The sequence below is a fragment of the Oreochromis niloticus genome, linkage group LG9 (assembly GCF_001858045.2).
Source record: "Oreochromis niloticus isolate F11D_XX linkage group LG9, O_niloticus_UMD_NMBU, whole genome shotgun sequence".
Classification (NCBI taxonomy): domain Eukaryota; kingdom Metazoa; phylum Chordata; class Actinopteri; order Cichliformes; family Cichlidae; genus Oreochromis; species Oreochromis niloticus.
Genome location: NC_031974.2, coordinates 23,270,814 through 23,290,307, shown reverse-complemented (window position 1 = coordinate 23,290,307; position 19,494 = coordinate 23,270,814). Strand labels below are relative to the sequence as shown.

The 19,494-nt window shown below is 41.9% G+C and overlaps 2 protein-coding genes across 3 annotated transcripts; one reads left to right on the top strand and one right to left on the bottom strand.

Moving 5' to 3' along the window:
- On the top strand, nt 1-13,483 carry zc2hc1a (zinc finger, C2HC-type containing 1A). 2 transcript variants are annotated; one of them, XM_003443599.5, is made up of 10 exons: nt 1-116; nt 592-665; nt 2,821-2,937; nt 3,438-3,464; nt 4,482-4,623; nt 5,560-5,702; nt 10,221-10,326; nt 10,451-10,526; nt 10,942-11,040; nt 11,919-13,483. In XM_003443599.5, exons 1-10 carry the CDS (start codon nt 101-103, stop codon nt 12,052-12,054), a joined length of 936 nt encoding a protein of 311 aa, XP_003443647.1. In that variant the 5' UTR covers nt 1-100; the 3' UTR covers nt 12,055-13,483. The 2 variants fall into 2 exon arrangements, with proteins under 2 accessions (XP_003443647.1, XP_005471772.1); XM_005471715.4 differs by lacking the exon at nt 3,438-3,464.
- Nucleotides 12,424-19,494, bottom strand: LOC112847793 (uncharacterized). The gene is made up of 4 exons (XM_025910199.1): nt 18,193-19,494; nt 16,939-17,022; nt 16,574-16,696; nt 12,424-14,772 (listed from the first exon to the last, which is right to left on the bottom strand). The coding sequence occupies exons 1-4, from the start codon at nt 18,403-18,405 to the stop codon at nt 14,614-14,616; spliced, it is 579 nt and encodes a 192-aa protein (XP_025765984.1). The 5' UTR covers nt 18,406-19,494; the 3' UTR covers nt 12,424-14,613.

Here is a 19,494-nt window from a genome sequence, read left to right as displayed (position 1 = left end):
CAAAGCCGGAAATGAAGAGGGGTTTTCATCTTGTATTTTCCGTCTACGTCTGGCCGTTTTCTAACAACAGCAGCAGGACCAGACAAGGGATAACCTAAGGATGGAAGAATTTGAAGGTATGCGATATTGCTGTTCGTGTGTTTACTTCAGCCTTTTGTGGCAAATTTGGGATTTTAGCATTTCGGTTTTATCTGCCAAGTGGACGCGTTGGGGTTCGCGGCTGCTTTAGATGAACAGTTTTGCATAGCGACCTCCTTTTTGTTTGGGTTTTAGCCCAAGTAATGCTAGGTAACGTCAGGGCCAAAGAAGAAGCTAGCTGCTCCTCCTCTCTGAATGGGTGTGATTCCTAGCTAGAGGAGCTATCCAGCTAACCAGCAAACTCCTAACAAATAACACCATCTAAACGAACAACAAAACATTGTTGCCTTTACTGTGGCAGAGGAACACAATTTATGACAGCGAAGTGTTTACCTTGTATCAAATGTTAACTAGGTCATTATTTTTCTTCCTATGTTTGTTTAGTCCCGTTGTGGTCCATGTTTGCTCCTTAAACCTTCACCACAATCAGAATTTATTCTGTTATTCTTGCAGATGGCGAAGCTTCTCTGGTTGACGATCGGGTTCAGTGTAATACCTGTAAAAGATGTTTCTTCCCCAAAGTCCTGGTAAAAAAAACCCCAAACCACCTCTTGCACATTTCTGACATTTCTTAATACAAAAAAACAAAACAATGTGTAACACTGTTCTAAGAGTACAATATTTTAATCGCAGACACTTTAAGTGTGTGTGTGTGTGTGTGTGTGTGTGTGTGTGTGTGTGTGTTGATCACGCACTGTGATTAACCCGCCTGGCTGACAGTATTTACCACATTAATTCTCAGCTGACAGGGTATCAGCTGTTTGTTCAATAATAATGTGTCCCTGGCTATGATCCAGATAGCTAGCAGGGTCGTGTGAAGAGCTCTGTAGGGGAGTAGAAGGTTTTATCAAAGCAGAAATGCTTTTTGTTTGAACAAATTTGTGATATTCAAGACTCTGATTTAAAAATTTCACTAAGAAACTTCTCTAGCAGTACTGTTTTCCCATAAAATGGAGTTGGAAATATTGGTCATTAATTAATTATTTAATTAATTTCATAGTGGGCCATTTTTTGTATATAGATGAATTGTAGCACAGGTGTCAACTGGACTGTATCATGTGAAGCATTTTCTTTCACTTCATCATCTAAATCAGTGAATGGAGATTGTTTAGAAAGGATGGCTTCACAGCATGTTCAGCAATACAGTACTCTCAGCACTGTCTGCAGCACATGCAGGTAGGGGTGGTGTCATAGCGCTATATAAATGCAATCCATTATTATTATTATCATTATTATTATTAATATAGGCGAAAAGACTGTGGTGTTGAGTCATGGTTATGGATGACAGATAGACTCATCTGTATTTCGGAAACTGCTGATCTACTGGGATTTTCTCATATAACCATCTCTTGGGCTTACAGAGAATCGACAGGAAAAAAAAGAATATATTCATGGAGCGGCAGTTATCTGGGTCAAAATGCCTTGTTGATGTCAGATATCAAAGGGGAAAGGCCCAGCTGCTTCAAGCAGATAGGAAGGCATCAGTAACTAAAATAGCTGCTTGTTACAACAAAGGCACACAGAAGAGCATCTCTGAATGCTCTTCTGTGTTCAGAACACAAGCACATTCAGATGTGGGCTGCGGCAGCAGAAGACCACACCAGGTGCCACACTTATCAGCTGAGAACAGGGAACTAAGACTACAATTTGTAAAAAAGTGTTGTCTGGTTTTACGAGTTTTTGATGCACCATTTGGATGGGAGGCTCATAATTTGATGTAAACAGCATGAAAGCATGGCTCAGTCCTGCATTGTATCAGCAGTTCAGGTTGCTGGTAATGGTGTGGAGGATAGCATAGTTTTGATACAGCCGTCTACCTGAGTGTTGTTCCTGACCTTTATTAACACAGTGTACCCATCTACTGATAACATGACATGTTCTGATGTTCTGATTATAACATGGCATGAAGCTGAGATTATCTCAAAACTGGCTTCTTATAAGTCACAGTGAGTTCGGTGTACTCAGATGACCTCCACAGCCACCAGATCTCAACATCTTTGGGATGTTTTAGAATAGGAGATTTACATTGTGGATATGACAATGACTGACAAATCTGCAGCATCTGTGTTACGCTATCATGTCAGTGTGCACCCAAATCTCATGCAACAAGAATTAAGGCAGCTAAGAAGGAAAGAGGGGGTTCATCCTGGTACTAATGTGTACCTAACAGAGTCGCTAATGAGTTTATATATTTTACTCCCCAAAAATCCTCTATTCCTTTGTTTATTATGTTGAAATGACTAAAACTTAATACAGAGTTAATACATTGAAGCTATAAAGATTTTGGTGTTTAATTTGAAGAGTATTTTCAGGTAAACAACCAAATATGTGCTCCCATGCAAGCACTCAGCCTCATTAGTAGATAATGGCTGCATTAAAGAATGGTGTATTATTCTAGGTATGTATAGCAATATATGCTTGGTTCTCCATCAGGAAGACATTAGTGTGCTAGAGAGTTGGCTACAGCTTTGAGGAGGTTACTGGTGTTGTTGATCTTACTCATATAAATTTGAGCTTGAAATGCTTGAAAGAAGGTTTCCTCCTCTTTCAAGAAATTCATTTAGGAAAATGTCGTTGAAAACTTAAATTATAGTAAAAGACAGATCTTAAGTGATGCCAGTGGTGTTAAAAACAAATAAAAATGTTTTGTCATGTTTTGTGCACATTGTCCTCCTCCAACAGGAGAAGCACGCAAAAATCTGCCAAAAATCAGCAACTAAAAAGAGGAAGGTTTTTGACTCCAGCAGACAAAGAGCTGAGGGAACAGACATCCCCGTACTGAAACCCATCAAACCAAAGGTAAGCCTTCAGCAGAGCGATGGAAATCCACATAAATTGTCAGCAGTGATTGAAAAAAAAATTGCCTAAAGTCAGAAAACTAGCTGGATTTCACACTGTTAAAACACTGTTGTTCATTTTTTTAGGTAATCTATTCATTCATAAATACGCCCAGCTTTTATTATTAAAAAATGACCTGGTTTTAATCTGAGGTTATTTATTCAGTCTTGTATCCAATAATACAACACCTAAAGGAAACAATGCTGTCCATATTCCTTAATTATGCGAAAACTTCATATTACACTGCAAACAAGTTGTCCAGATAAACCTTGTATAATCCGGATCACATGAAGGCTTTCCAGGGAGGACCCAGAAAAGAATCAGCCTTTGAAATATACACGGCATTATGACACTTAGGGTGTTGAGTGGCTCCTATGAATTTTCAGTTCCATGCAGCACATTCAGTGTTTTATGTCAACAGTTTATTTTTACAATGTAAACCACTTTCAATTGTATTTCAGTCACAAAGTTCATCTGCTACTGAAAGAGTAAGTTGCTTTTATCTTTTTTTTTTTTTGTTCAATTGTCCCTCCTTTCCATAGATATAATTTTTAGCGGCACAGATAATCTGTTGAAGCCCGGGAGGCTTTCCCTCACTGTTTTTCTGGCTACACAAATACTTTGTTTGCCTTGAAGTATTGGCTTGAATAGTCTGTGGGTGTGTCAAGTCATGTTGGTGATATTAATTTTAAAAATCCTTTCATACCTCTTGTCTTTAACTGACATCCTTCTGCATCCAGTGTTCTTTTCTCTTTCATTTAACGTGACAGCCTTAATGCTATATCTTCTAGTTCAGCTGCTGCGGTCGCTTTGAACCTTCAGATTACTCTTTAACAACTAAAAACTGTATTTGTGTCATTTATTTCTTCTCTGTGAGAAACTGTCTCATGAGTATCTGCGGTCAGTGAAGTAATCTTGCCCAGTCTGTTGCCTGGCTGTTGTTCAGATGGTCTTGGCTTCAACTAACTGCTGCGTACTCACTCTGTGCTCCCACTGGAATTTTCAGCTTTGTGATATGAACAGGACAAACGTCTAGTTATGCAACAAATTCTGTTTTGTTTAGTTTTTCTTTGGCAGCGGTTTAGGATTTTTGGCTAAAATGTAGTTTTAGCTCTCTCGAAGTCACCTGTGTTTGTCAGACAAACGTGTCTGAATGCTTTAACTACACAGGAGAAGTAGAAAGTCACAGAGGCTGTCGTGTTGCCTCAGATCCACTTTACACAACTGAACTCACTGAACTATTTCTGTCGCTAATCATCAACTTTAGATAAGACTTGTACTTTTGTTATGGAAACATAGTTGTTGGGGTTTTTTTAGGGTTAAGAGTGGGAAGCGCGGGTTTAGATAAGCGTGTGTAATCTTTACATATTCGCTGTGAAACCTGTTGAGTTAAAACATTCGGTAAGAGAGTAGTTTAATCGTATTTTCTTAATATTAGATTATCAAACTATAGCAGCAAACAGCTGTAACAGAGAATCTCTTTTCTCATGTTGTTGTCATGTTAGGCAGAACCCCCGAAGAAGCCGTCAAATTGGCGCAAGAAACACGAGGACTTCATCGCCACCATCCGGGCTGCAAAGTCCCTCGGTCAGGTCATAAAAGATGGAGGACCATTGCCCCCACCTCCTCCTCCTACTTATGACCCAGGTAACATCTAGTTTTATAGAGTGCTACTAAGTATGAATTAAACTAGAAGCAAATTGGAAAAACTATAAAAAAGATTTTGTATTTTAATAAAAGAAAGTCTCATACACTGCTCGAAAAAATGAACACTTTTTAATCAATTTCCGCTGCTTTGTGTTAATGAATCATCAGGTGCACTAGACGGGCAATGATGAGACAGCCCCCAAAACGGGTGGCGACCACTAACATTTTTGAACACTGTGGAGGGGCTCTCCCATTGTCCAGATCTGGGACGGGATCCCTCAGGATACCAGCTGTCATTTCATTAGGAGCATTCCCCAACATTGTATGCAAGCACATGGTGACCATAGAAACTACTGAGTACCATGTTGAGTTGCTGCAATGAAATTTTGGCAAAATGGACTTTACATTGCAGACACAGTTATTACTAAATGCTGAAATGGTTATAGCTAATTGTAGAGGCCGACTGACATCTCGGTATCTGCATTTATAACAGCGTGTAAATAAAAATTTTAAATGTGAAGGCAATACAGAAACACCCTTCAACGACTGAAGTGTTGATGAGTGTTGAGGATATATGGTTTGTCCACCAGAGGGCACGCTGCAACTTCACTGTTGGAATACCATGGGCAGAGTACAAATGAGTAATCCACAACTTGTTGCGACTATCAAACAATATTACTTTTAAAGTATACTGTCATTGTAGTAAGGACTCATAAATAACAACATTTATGTAGAAAAAGGAAAGAAATAATTTTAAATGACTAAATATCAACATGGTTACTGCTCTTATAAATCCTTTACAAGTCGAGCTAATTGTGGTGACAGTTGCAAATGAAAAGGTTAAGTCACCACTTCCTCAGATAGCAGTATTTCTGTATACAGGATTCAATTACAAAAGCTACATGTATATTTTCCCACTACCTTATCTCTCTTTAGACTATATCCAGTGTCCTTACTGTCAGCGGAGGTTCAGCGAGAATGCAGCTGACAGACACATCAAATTCTGCCAGGAGCAGGCCGCCCGAATGCCCAACAAAAGCAAGTCAGGAGATGCCAAAAAGCCTCCAGGTCGCACACAGGTACACGCACGCACGGATAGGAGAGGGGACTGCATTTGAAATTAAACATAGACATAGCATTTTAACTGGGAGAAACATTTCATCACTCATTCAAGTGACTTCTTCAGTCTTTTGGGATTTCCTTACCTGGATGATTGAGCATGGATCCATCCATCCATCCATCCTCATCCGCTTTATCCGAGATCGGGTCGCGGGGGCAGCAGCCTAAGCAGAGAAGCCCAGACCTCCCTCTCCCCAGCCACCTCCTCCAACTCATCCGGGGGAACACCAAGGCGTTCCCAGGCCAGCCGAGAGATGTAATCTCTCCAGCACGTCCTGGGTCTGCCCCGGGGCCTCCTCCCGGTGGGACATGCCCGGAACACCTCACCCAGGAGGCGCCCAGGGGGCATCCTTGTCAGATGGTAAATGGTAAATGGCCTGTATTTATATAGCGCTTTCTAGTCCCTAAGGACCCCAAAGCGCTTTACATATCCAGACATCCACCCATTCACACACACATTCACACACTGGTGATGGCAAGCTACATAGTAGCCACAGCCACCCTGGGGCGCACTGACAGAGGCGAGGCTGCCGAACACTGGCGCCACCGGGCCCTCTGACCACCACCAGTAGGCAACGGGTGAAGTGTCTTGCCCAAGGACACAACGACCGAGACTGTCCAAGCTGGGGCTCGAACCGGCGACCTTCCGATTACAAGGCGAACTCCCAACTCTTGAGCCACGAACCACCTCAACTGGCTCCTTTCAATGTGGAGGAGCAGTGGCTCTACTCTGAGCCCCTCCCGGATAGCCGAACCTCTCACCCTATCTCTAAGGGAGAGGCCAGCCACCCTTCGGAGGAAGCTCATTTCTGTCGCTTGTATCCGCGATCTCGTTCTTTCGGTCACTACCCACAGCTCGTGGCCATAGGTGAGGGTCGGGACGTAGATCGACCGGTAAATTGAGAGCTTCGCTTTTACACTCAGCTCCCTCTTCACCACGACGGACCGGTGCAGCGTCCGCATCACTGCAGCCGCAGCACCAATCCGTCTGTCGATCTCCGGCTCCCTTCTCCCATCACTCGCGAACAAGACCCCGAGATACTTAAACTCCTCCACTTGGGGCAGGAACTCATCCCCGACCCGGAGTGGGCACTCCACCCTTTTCCGGCTGAGAACCATGGCCTCAGATTTGGAGGTGCTGATCCTCATTCCCGCTGCTTCACACTCGGCTGCGAACCGTTCCAGTGCGAGCTGGAGGCCCTCACCCGATGAAGCCAACAGAACCACATCATCCGCAAAAAGCAGAGATGAGATTCTGAGGCCACCGAAGTGAAAGCCCTCCGCCACTTGGCTGCGCCTAGAAATCCTGTCCATAAAAATTATGAACAGAATCGGTGATAAAGGGCGGCCCTGGCGGAGCCCATCACCCACCGGAAACGAGTCCGACTTATTGCCGGCAATGCGAACCAAACTCTTACAACGGTTGTATAGGGATCGAATGGCCCGTAGCAATGGGCCAGACACCCCATACTCCCGCAACACCTCCCACAGGACACCCCGAGGGACACGGTCGAATGCCTTCTCCAAGTCCACAAAACACATGTAGACTGGTTGGGCAAACTCCCATGCACCCTCAAGTATCCTTGAGAGGATAAAGAGCTGGTCCAGTGTTCCGCGACCAGGACGAAAACCGCATTGTTCCTCCTGTATCCGAGGTTCGACTAACGGACGAACTCTCCTTTCCAGCACCCTGGCATAGACTTTCCCAGGGAGGCTGAGGAGTGTGATCCCCCTGTAGTTGGAACACACCCTCCGGTCTCCCTTCTTAAAGATGGGGACCACCACCCCGGTCTGCCAGTCCAGGGGTACTGCCCCTGATCTCCACGCAACATTGTAGAGGCGTGTCAACCAGGACAGCCCTACAACGTCCAGAGCCTTCAGGAACTCGGGGCGGACCTCATCAACACCAGGGGCTCTGCCACCGAGGAGTTGTTTAACTGCCTCAGTGACCTCGACCCCAGAAATTGGCGGGTCATTCCCCTCATCCCCAGACTCTGCTTCCTCCTCGGAAGACGTGTCAGTGGGATTAAGGAGGTCCTCGAAGTATTCCTTCCACCGTCTGACAATTTTCTCAGTCGACGTCAGCAGCGCACCGCCAGCACTATACACAGTGCAGGTAGAGCACCGCTTTCCCCTCCTGAGACGCCTGACGGTTTGCCAGAATCTCTTCGAGGCAGTCCGAAAGTCTTTTTCCATGGCCTCTCCGAACTCCTCCCACACCCGAGTTTTTGCTTCAGCCACTGCCCGAGCCGCATTCCGCTTGGCCTGTCGATACCTGTCAGCTGCCTCTGGAGTCCCACAGGCTAACCAAGCCCGATAGGACTCCTTCTTCAGCCTGGTGGCTCCCTTCACCTCTGGTGTCCACCATTTGGTTCGGGGATTCCCACCACGGCAGGCACCAACCACCTTGCGGCCGCAGCTCAATGCAGCAGCTTCGGCAATGGAGACGCTGAACATGGTCCATTCGGACTCAATGTCCCCAGTCTCCCTCGGAATGTTGTTGAAGCTCTGCCGGAGGTGTGCGTTGAAGATCTCGCGGACTGGGGCCTCTGCTAGACGTTCCCAGCACACCCTCACTACGCGTTTAGGTGCACCGGGTCTGTCCAGCGTCCTCCCCCGCCACCTGATCCAACTCACCACCAGGTGGTGATCAGTTGACAGCTCAGCCCCTCTCTTTACCCGAGTGTCCAGAACATATGGTCGCAGGTCTGGTGATACGATTACAAAATCGATCATCGACCTGCGGCCTAGAGCATCCTGGTGCCACGTGCACTTATGGACACTCTTATGTTCGAACAAGGTGTTCGTTATGGCCAAACTGTGATTTGCACAGAAGTCCAATAACAAAACACCACTCGGGTTCAGATCAGGGAGGCCGTTCCTCCCAGTCACGCCCCTCCAGGTCTCGCTGTCGTTACCCACGTGAGCATTGAAGTCTCCCAGCAGGACAACAGAGTCTCCAGGTGGGGCACCTTCCAGCACCCCCCCCCAGGGACTCTAAGAAGGCTGGGTACTCTGAACTGCCACTCGGCGCATAAGCGCAGATGACAGTCAGGACCCGTTCCCCGACCCTGAGGCGCAGGGAACAAACCCTCTCATCCACCGGGAAAAACCCCAACGTACCGGCAGCAAGCCGGGGGATATCAGAATACCCACCCCAGCCCGCCGATGGATCTAAACAGAAAATAGTTTGTTGTTAGTTTTTTAAACATAAAATGTTAAAAAAAATACTGATGATTGACATGCATGTGGCAAGAAGTTTTGCTTATAAATCATTGTCTTTTATGACCATGGTGGGACTCCACTCTGCAGCAGATGTAGAATTACAAGTTACTTAGCAACAGCTATGGTGCATGGCTGGGGAGTTAATTTGGTAGCCAATAAAAACAGCAGGGTTTAGGCTCTGATTCCCCATTGTAATAAAAAGACTTCAGTCGTTAATCATTATGTCACTAAGACTCCCTGCTGTGTCGTGTTTTTAGATTTGTTATGTGTTGCAGTTCTTTTTCTCCCCATTTTATAGCTTTGAGATTTTCTTCCAGACCGCAGTTTTAGAGCCAAGCATTGACACAATGTGCATTATTAACAAACACTACAACCACAAGCCGTTCTGATAATGTGGTCGTATAGTGATATGATATGATATGATATAATATTAGGGCTGTTCGATATAACGATATATATCGGATGACGATATAAAAACGTCTATCGTTTCATTTTATGCTATCGTTTGTTTCGTGGTGTCGCAAAATAAACTGTTTACGGCAGTATTTTTTCACTGTTTTGATGGTCATTGTAGCGGCTATATTAATTTCTTAAAGTTCTCTCTTTCTCTTATATTTAATATAACCACACTACGGATGGACAAGCGCCTGTTTTTATGCGTTGTGGTTAGCAACAACGACGCCGTTAACACCATCGCGTGTCCGCTTGTTTATGTTCCACATAAACCTTTCACAATAAAGCTCAAGATCCCGTTGAGACTTTTCAAAATAAACTGAATCACGTGAAAAAGCAGATTATTTACGGATGAGAAGCAAAAAAAGCCGCCAGGTGCTAAAAAATAAACCTTAGACTCAAACGTTAGAACAGGCTTTTCCCCGCAGCACGCCGTGTAATAAATACTCACAAAGAAAACGGCGGCCGGTACAACTTATGTCTAAAAATGTATGGTTTCATGCATCTGTTAAAACACTGGACTCCAGCTACATGACGCGCAGCTGGAAACACTTCCCGCAAGTCGAGCTGCCCGAGATTCACAGAATTTACAGAAAATGTTAAATTTTTGTGATTTATATCGTTATCGGATGATAGAATTCTTATATCGGGAAATGAGATCTTGGTCATATCGCACAGCCCTAATATATATGTTTTTTGTATATCTTTAGTATAACTATGTTAATGACTTTTCAGCCATGATATCCATTGCTGATCTTTTGTACCAAGTAGCTACTTTGTTGCCTTTTCTCTGTCTTCAGTACAAGCCTCCTGCTGCTGCAAAGAAGGCCAACACTCCCGCTGTGTCAACCATCCCTTCAGCTTCCTCTCGTTTACCCCAAAGATCAGGGCTCGGACAGCCCACTGGTACGTCACACAGTGCTATACTCCCCCCCCCCCCAATATTGTGAATTTGTGTCTGACTTCATTGCATCAACCAAAACTAATATGCGCATTGTCCTCATTTGTGTCACCTTCTCTCTCACTTAAGGAATCCCATCTAGTAAGGCCTCCTCAGCAGGTTCAGTGAGGAATAATCCCTCCGGGCTCACAAGCCCACCGTCAGGGTTAGTACACATACGCAGATGTGTTTTAAATACTGTGGGCAAGTCCAGACAGGTTTTTATTTACTGATGTCAAGTGGGTACTGTTTTTTTTACCTTTTATTGTGCATTCAGCCGTGTCTATTCAAATATCTGTTGGAACTGTCAATCTTTGTACATGTTTTTACAGCCCAGATTATTTTTGATTGAAGTCTCATTTCGAACAATGTGAGTCAAAACAAAATGTAACGTCAGGGCTGAGAATACAGCAAGGCTGCCAAAAAAACAACAGTTTCATTTCGCTTTCTCACTTTTTATTCTTGGTATCCAAGACATTATGTCTACGCGGTGTCTCGACAGAGAGCATTTATTTCAATGAAAAACTTTGGAAACATCCTTGTCCCGGTTTTCTCTTGTTTTTCTCGGATATCTCTGTCAGTGTGGGAAGTAAGACCCGAATAGCAAGCTCTGGCTATGGAACTGTGAGGAACGCTCAGACTGGACTCAACAAGAAGAAAGTAGACTCCTACATATCTAGGTGAATAAACTTCTTAAGTCATAACCTCCACAGAAAGAGTGGAGAAAATGAATTGGTGACCTCTCCTGACCTCTGGTGGCTTGGTGAAGTATTACATATACTATGTCTTGATGCATTCTCAATCATCCAGGTAAGTAAATCTCCAAAAGTTGAATCTGTTCATCTGGACGTAGCGTTTTGTGGGAGAAACGTTTCGTCACTCATCCAAATGACTTCTTCAGTCTCAGCTGACTGCAGGTTTCCCCAAATCTTATAAACAGTACATTTGCATAATGACTGAACCCAGCCCACTGAAGGAACAATGGGCTGTGAGGTCAGTTCCTTAATCGTAATTATGCAAATTCCCATGCAAATTGCAGATTTGGGGAAACCTGCAGTCAGCTGAGACTGAAGAAGTCACTTGGATGAGTGACGAAATGTTTCTCCCACAAAACGCTACGTCCAGATGAACAGATTCAACTTTTGGAGTATTACATATACTATCTTTAATTTGACTAAGAATGCGCAAATTTCAATTTTAGCTGGAATAAGATTTAATTTTATTTTAAGAAAGTTTTTTAAAAAAAATTAGGGATGAGTCTTACCTGCACATTCATTTAAACCAAAGAAACTTGCATGCACAGTTATAGCAACCTTGCCACCCATACGTCTCCAGCTTCTAGTTGCTTTGGTTATCGTTATTGCTTTGGAGCAAAACAACTTCCCATTTAATCAAACTGAGGTGAAATATGGGATAATACAGCTTACTTGGCATCAGCTTAAGTGGCATTGACATAAAGACATGTAAAATCAAAATAGAGCTTTGCCCCGACATTTCACTTGTCACAACTTTGTCTGCACATATTCTAAACTTGCTGCTGTCTTTTCTGTTTTCTCAGGAATGATATAGATGGCGGGAACGATGTTGGGAACGGCGGAATGAAGAGCAAGTTTTGTCACGCTTGTGGGACAAAGTACCCTGTTGAATCTGCCAAATTCTGCTGCGAATGTGGGGTCAGGAGGATGTGTATTTGATAGCAGTCAGAAGAAAAAGAAAGCAGGGTTAGGTTTTAGGTAATAAGAATTGAGGGAAAGGTGAAAAAATAATTAAATCCATCTTTATTTTCCCACACTGATCTTATGTCCCGGCAGTAAAGATGGCGTGTGCAGTCACACTGAATATTATCCAAATTCTGAACAGTACGGCCCACATTTCATTGCATAACTTACAATAAGGAGTGCACTTAGCTACTGTGTTTTGTGTTGACTAGTGGCCGGTTGATCTCTGTGCCGAACAGATTTGGTACACAGATTAATCGGTTTAAATCACGATGTGGCTTTTACAAGCACATCCCATAAGTAGCTTCTCTTTCACTGCTTCATTTGTGCACAGCATTGCTGCTGTTTCCATGAACTTATAAAATGAGCATTACTGCCGTGAAACTACAGGTCATAGAGGGTTTAAGAATTTGTGAGAAATAAATATTTCCAGCAAAGGAGAGGTGGTTGGTCAGTGGAAGGATATTCGCTAGCATTTAAATATTATGCATCTTTAGAAGGGAGTAGAGGAAAGATGACTTAAAAGTGGGTTTGAAAAAAAGAAAGGAAACATGTTGGGTGGCTGATAAGAGGTGAGATCAACTGCCCTGCATCATTATCCCTTTTCAGCCCTTGATTTGAAGTGCATCCCTCAATCCCACCTGTTTCCACATTGATGTGCAATAATAACGACTACTGAAGAAAGCAGTGTGATTTTTCTAAAGAAACTAGCTTCAAATTTTTTATCTTATCACCTTGTTTTCTTTGGAACCAATCCAAAAAAAGGTTGAGTTGTTACAGGTCAGTGCTCCCTTTAAGGTCACTTAAAAGGAAAAATGTCTCACATTACACCCAAATGTAGCATTTACTCATTCCCTTTATTCCCACTAGGTTTATACATTTATTTATTTTCTTATTTCTTTTCATTTTTACTGACTGAACAGTGATTGTATGGTTTTTTGTTTGTTCTTTTATGCTCTACAGAGTGAAAATAGGTTTCATTTGGATTTGTCTGAAACCTAAACACTGTGTTGAAATTGCTTTTTTTTCTCAACAGTGTTTCTACTGAGTCAGTGTTCAGTGCATCTAGATATTTAGAATCAAAGATACGGTGACACTAAAGACATTTTGCTTTCGACCTTTGCTTGATGACCCCCACATAGGTCATTTTACGGTGGGACTTGGAAGAGTGGGGGAAAACCTCTCCTTGAGGTGCACGATTACCTTAAGTTGTTTAACACCAATTATCTATCTAAGTTGGGCATTTATTCCCGGAAACAAACTATATTCACGTTACGTGTCAAGAAAGGTTTAAGCCTAATGGAGGGCTGCGTTTTCCTGTACTGATAACGTCAGCTGTTAGACTGGGTATGATTGTGCACTTAATGCCATGTATATCCACCATCAATAAACTTCTTTGAAGACAGCTGTGATTGTGAGTCTGACTAATAAGTAACACACACCTTATCTTTGTTTGGGATATAAATATATTTTTTGGATAGTATGCCATGTTATATACAGTGTTAGTCATTAGCTTAAATATACAATTTAAAGACAGAAGTTAGCTACATAATAACAAGTAATGTATGCTACATGACAGGAAACATAAATAGCTGCTGTGCTGAAAATAGCTGCAAAATGTAGCAAAGGTTGCATGCTTATATTTTCTATAATTGTGTAAAAAGGGGAAAAAAGTTAATTTTTAGGTAGATATCATTAATCAGAGCACCAACTGATTGTGACACTAAAAGCTTGTACTGTAGCTATATCCCAGGATAGGAAAAGAAAAGGTCTGTGACCTGAGCTTAAATAACTGTGGCAAAGCATGCTTTTAATATATAAATCATTCTCAATGAGTAATCAACACCGTGTCATCTCGCACCGTACCTTGACACACAGCCTAAAACAACTCCCCGGACAGGAAAATTTAAAAAAAAAATTGAGGAGCTTTAGATAACCAAGATAACATAGATGTGCCAGGGCTAGTTATTCCAATCCAAAGTGAAAGCAAAACTGTATCTGAGCACCTTAATATTTCCTAGTCATGCTTCAGCAGCATCTACGAAGTGCAAGTTAATGTCATAGCGAGTGGTTGGAAAAACAAAGTTCAGTTTAAGCACCTTTTAAGTTAATCATATAAACTTTTTATAGCTTTTTAAACACAACTCCAGCTATTAAACTGCTTTGTCGTGAAAATAAAACAAAACATGCACCTTAAACTGTATGTAGTCCACACGATGCTGCATGAAAGGCTGTATATGCAGTTGGTCCTTAGTGTGTGGGAGGTCAGGATATAAGGAAGACTTAGGAATTTCATTTCCGCTTGGCTGAATATTTTGCTTCTGTGTGGCTTGGAAACTTATCTGAAGAGTCAGTAGTCATACAACACCCGAAACAGCTGCTACAGAAATATACTGGTACTTGACAGGAAAGCTTAAATGAAGTGGAAGCTCCTCCTCGCATAATCCACTGAAGCACTGCATACTGCACAGGAACTGACAGCGCATGCAAGTTTTGAGCTTCATGCTGTGATTGAGTTTGGATTCAGGTATCCATTTATAGAGAGTTTAGCATCTGGTAGCATTCAGTCATGGCGGAAAGAATTGCCTTGGCTTTGCACAGTTTCTTAGTCTCCTTTCTGTTTTTCGTCCCCTCGTTCCTCCTTCGTCTTGTTGCTCCCCTCCTCCTCTTTGAACTCTCAGTGGGCATTTTGATCTAGTCAGTAAAACACAGACACAGGCTAATTATTGTTGAGTCAAGTGGATAAAGGTAAGGAATTAGCATTACAATGATAAATTATGAAGGCATTCCTAGCAAATATGTACTGTCACAGCAACGTAGCCTGCACATTATTGATGATGATTAATCCCTTATTGTGGACTGAAACACAGCAACTTAACTCTTTGCACAGAAAACTGAAGCGTAGATTACAATCACCATACAATGCCACAGTATGTATGTGAGGTTTGCTCAAAGCACATCAGTCACAACATTACGAACACCTACATAGGTCTCCCTCACTTCTAAGGCAGCTCTCACACGAAGATGATTTCACAAGACCTTTGAAGATGTTTCATAGTATCAGACATCAAGATGATAACATCAGATCCTTATAGTCCTGAAATGTCAGGCTCACTCATTTGGAAAACCTTTCAGCACGTCCCAACGATTCTTGAAGGGATTTGGAGCCCAAGTCAACATCTCGAAGATTTACTGTGGTATTCCTGTATTATTGTTGCCATGGAGGAGTGTGTGTACCATGTTAAACTGTTTAAATAAGTATTAAGTAACACCCGCTTAAATGCCAGGACCCAATCTTTCCAAGTTTTGTAAGGTATGTAACCACTGCATGCTGGGAACACTCCACAAGAGCTGCTGTGTGTGTGTGCCTGTTTCCCTGCTTCTGCATCATGAAGAACTGAGTGAAAAGTGGCTGATCTTTGCACAATGCAAATCTGTTTAAAACAAATCAAATGAAATAAAGGCTTGAAATCAAATATGTCACAATGTGAGCCAGTATGTTTAAGCATGAGCTTGTCTGGTCAGACTTGGTGCACTGTGCGAGCCCGCGGTTTGCTCTGCTGTGTGACTCAGACTTCAGCAATGAGTCTGAATCATATAATCTGATTCTGATCCAACTCTTAAAATGAAATTTGGGTGAACAGGACGGTGCGTCACTGATCTAGAACTACTTGGGCTGTTTTTTCCCATGATAGTTTGTGTAATAAAACTTCTATAGCATTCTTTGAATTATCGCTCTCAGTAAGGCGAGGAGAGATTACCACAAGCATAACTAATGAGAGACCAACCTGCAGTTCCTGCCTCTTTCGAGTCTCTCCTACTGCTATACGCTGTTACCAGGTAAACTAGTTTAAGAAACAAACAGTCTCCTGTTTGAATTAACTCTTAAAGCTGGGCAGCTTCGTCACCTGTCAGTGAGTCACCCATGGTCTGGCAAGATAAAACGCTTCAGCCAGCCAACATTCCACTGTCAGTTGTCAATGTTAAATATGTTGCATCTCAGTCAGAGAAACTGAAAGAAATACTTTCCTAAGCTGGTCACTTTCAAGGTTTAAAGTACAAACGTGAACTTAAACTGCACATTTCCACCAATCAGCTACAACATTTAGGCTGATGACAGATGAATAACTCATACAGTGCAAAGCATTGCAGTATGACTGCAATAGAAACAAAAATGACAGCAGTAATCTCCCCCGCCAGAAAGAGTTTGAAAAATGGGCCAAATAGTCCAAGGTGTTGACTATCTAAGGCCAATCCAACTGAGCATTCATGTGTAGAATAAACTTGATCTACAGAGGGCCTACTTTGCAACCCAGTGCCAGACACCCTCAGAGGACAGGTGCACATACCCTGAATGGTAAGAGCTGTAACATGAGGCGAGATGAGGGCGACCTTCAAAATATCATGCAGGTGGTTTTAACAGTGTGGCTGGGTTAAGCTTGGGGTAAATTCCTTAACATTATAATCAGATAATGTGTAAAAAGTCAAGACTTACTGATTTCTCAAGACAAGGGCAACGCATCGAACTTAGGACGGACTTGATCAGTCGTAGAGTCGTTTGGGGAACCGGTAAATTCCGCATTTTGCAGGTTAGGTAATGTAAGGTATGCACAGAAGTCTGCGGAAGAGAGGTGAGACCTTTTAAACTTAACAATGAACTCTATGCAGTACGATCAGCGACTACAAAATCTGAGATGATTATTAAGCTGCATAGCTAAACATCTGGGTCCAGCTACGATTATGGTAATGCAATGCCTGACTGCGTACAGCAGTGGTGAACAGGTGCATGTTAAAAAGGGCTACCTTCTAAATGTATCATTATACATTTTGGCTGATAGATACAGAATAATTATGACTCACTGCGTTGCCTGGTGTGCAGTTGCGTAGCTTGTGTGGGAATACTGAACAGTCTGAGTTTTGCAGCAAGCTTGTAATTTCTTCTGTCTTGAATGAACAAAACATGAAGTAGTCAATGTTAGTCATACCACGAAAGATTGTTCAAACATTCACAAAGCAACTAGTGTTTTTTTATTTTTCAGAATGTTGGAAGGACATATTGCTTTTAATATTTTTAGTGGTGTCCATAGATAGAAGAGAAAAATGTTGATGCTGAGCAATATTTCTTCTTATCAAAGCCTTACAACAACTAAAGGCAAACAAACCCCCAAACTTTGCTTAATTGTAAATACTGAGGTTTCTTCCTGTTAAAAGGGATTTTTTACTTCCCACTGTCGCCAAGGGCTTGCTTTCAAGGGGTGTCTGATTGTTTGGTTTTTCTGTTATTGTAATAGAGAGGTGACTGTAGTTGTGGGTTTGCACTGTATGTATATATATATATATATATATTTATATACACATACTGTAATACACTGTAACTAGTAACAGGTTACAGTAAATAGCAATTATTTATAGTGCATATCTGTAGTAACTGAACCTTGCACTGTATGAAAAGAACTTTCCAGAGACCACTTGTTTGATTTATAATCTGGCAGGAAGTGTGAGCTGGCTTAAAAGTGTATTTTTAATTGCACAGCTGACCTTAAAATAGCATGTGAGTGACTCTTTCTAACTTCATGTTTCACGTCAAACACGCAAACCAGCTTCTTTTCCTTGTTTTGCCTTAGTTTCCTTCTCCCTGTACAACTGCTTCCAGATATTTCTTGCCAGTACTTAAAAAGGATTAGGTGAAAGTCCAGCATCTGATGCCAAATATTAGGTTGCAGGTCCTTTTGCACCATTCCCACCTCCAGTGTCTAAACACTTTTGCTGTAACCTGCCTGCTTCCTATTACACTTTTTCCATCTCATCCTTGGTGATCATATATCATACATACACCTATAAGATTTTTGTACAGTTAATATGATCTATATTCAAATCCTGGGATACATCAATCCATCTGTATTAGAGGGGAATTAGCCTTTGAGCTGTAACTGAGCTTTAATGCTTCTTTCTTAGATTACAACAAAGAACTTTAGCCCAGCTGATATATCTATATGCATACAGAGTCACAACTGAGCACACAATGTGTGGGGTTAAGCAGCGTGTCTACATGGTAAGTTCAAATAGTTATTTAAAACAAACTAGGCATAAAAATAGAATCAGAGTCTTACTTACTGTCCTCTGCAGTTCGGTTTGAATGATGGTGATATAATCACTTCTGATGTTATCAAGTTGTGCACTACCGCAGGACAGAGAGAGAGGTAGAAGAAGGAGAACAAGGAAACTGATGCAAAAAAGAGGCTTAAGGTTTAGGGTCAGAGTGTGGGGGACATGGGGAGAGAAAGAGTGAGACAGAAACAGAGCGGTCAGCCAAAAAATCCAAACCATATTTGCATAAAAAGCAGTTTAAACAACCAGCTGTGCCCTCCCCTGTGAAATGCACGGGTGACTTTCAAATCTGGAAAGACTGCACGTCGTGAGTTATGCACAAGCAGAACAATGCATGCTGCTGATTACTTAACCCGATATGTCTTGACTATGTGTAGGAGACAGAAGAGTTACATTTTTTTTTCCAAATGAGGTTGCAGAAATGTTGTACTACATGTGTAGCAATAGGGATTCTAATCAAGTATGTGTGGGTGCATGACAATGTCCCTTTGATCACAGTAGACCGATTACTACTGTTAGGATTAATGATTAAAAAGTTAATGAGTTCTTTTATAGTGAATTAGATTTGTGTGTGTCACGGATGGGGGAATCTTTTGCTGAATTTCGTAAAACATGTCCAGCCTGGGAATCTCTAAATAGAACGTGTTAGTGTTTTATGAGCAAATCTTAATCTCTCCAGATTTAAGTATATTTACCAAAGTGTCACATTAAACGTAATGAGCTAAAATGACAGTCTTAAATGAAGCCTTGAGGAGTTTCTAACACTGACACTTTGTGTCAGAAGTTTTCTCATGGATTAAGCATTTCTTCAAAACAGGTTTCTGTTGCTTTCAGACAGATTTCAGTTCCGAAATTTGTGGTCAACCCTTCCAGCAATGAATGAAATGCTGAAATGTTCATTCAGTCTTGACATTTTAACGGCAAATGAGGAACCTCCGTCACGCTTGACAATAAATTACATTTAGGACGATTTGGGTCCCAGGCACCACGATTTAGTGTCACTAAAGCTAAGATCATTCTTATTCTGCTTACAGCTCTGGTTGCATGACAGACAAAGAAAATACAAAAAGACATTTTTCAGTTCATACTAATGCACCTAACATTTTTCAAACCCCAACAAACACCAGCCAAACACTGCAAAAAAAAGCAAAAGCAACAATCAAATAATTGTCATAATGTTACACATAAACCTACTACACAGAGTTGCAAGTTTGGGAACCTGTTGAATTACCAGCATTACTGAATGAAATATTTCTAAAATGCGATCTATTTAATTATAACATTCATATGCATCTGGTCATAGAATGT

Coding starts and splice junctions, on each gene's coding strand:
- zc2hc1a (XM_003443599.5), top strand. Junction 2,938..3,437: donor TGAAACCCATCAAACCAAAG/GTAAGCCTTCAG, acceptor ATTGTATTTCAG/TCACAAAGTTCATCTGCTAC. Junction 4,624..5,559: donor TCCTCCTACTTATGACCCAG/GTAACATCTAGT, acceptor ATCTCTCTTTAG/ACTATATCCAGTGTCCTTAC.
- LOC112847793 (XM_025910199.1), bottom strand. CDS start 18,405: ATGGTTTGGATTTTTTGGCTGACCGCTCTGTTTCTGTCTCACTCTTTC. Junction 17,023..18,192: donor AAACCGAACTGCAGAGGACA/GTAAGTAAGACT, acceptor TGTTCATTCAAG/ACAGAAGAAATTACAAGCTT. Junction 14,773..16,573: donor GCCCTTGTCTTGAGAAATCA/GTAAGTCTTGAC, acceptor TTTACTGACTAG/ATCAAAATGCCCACTGAGAG.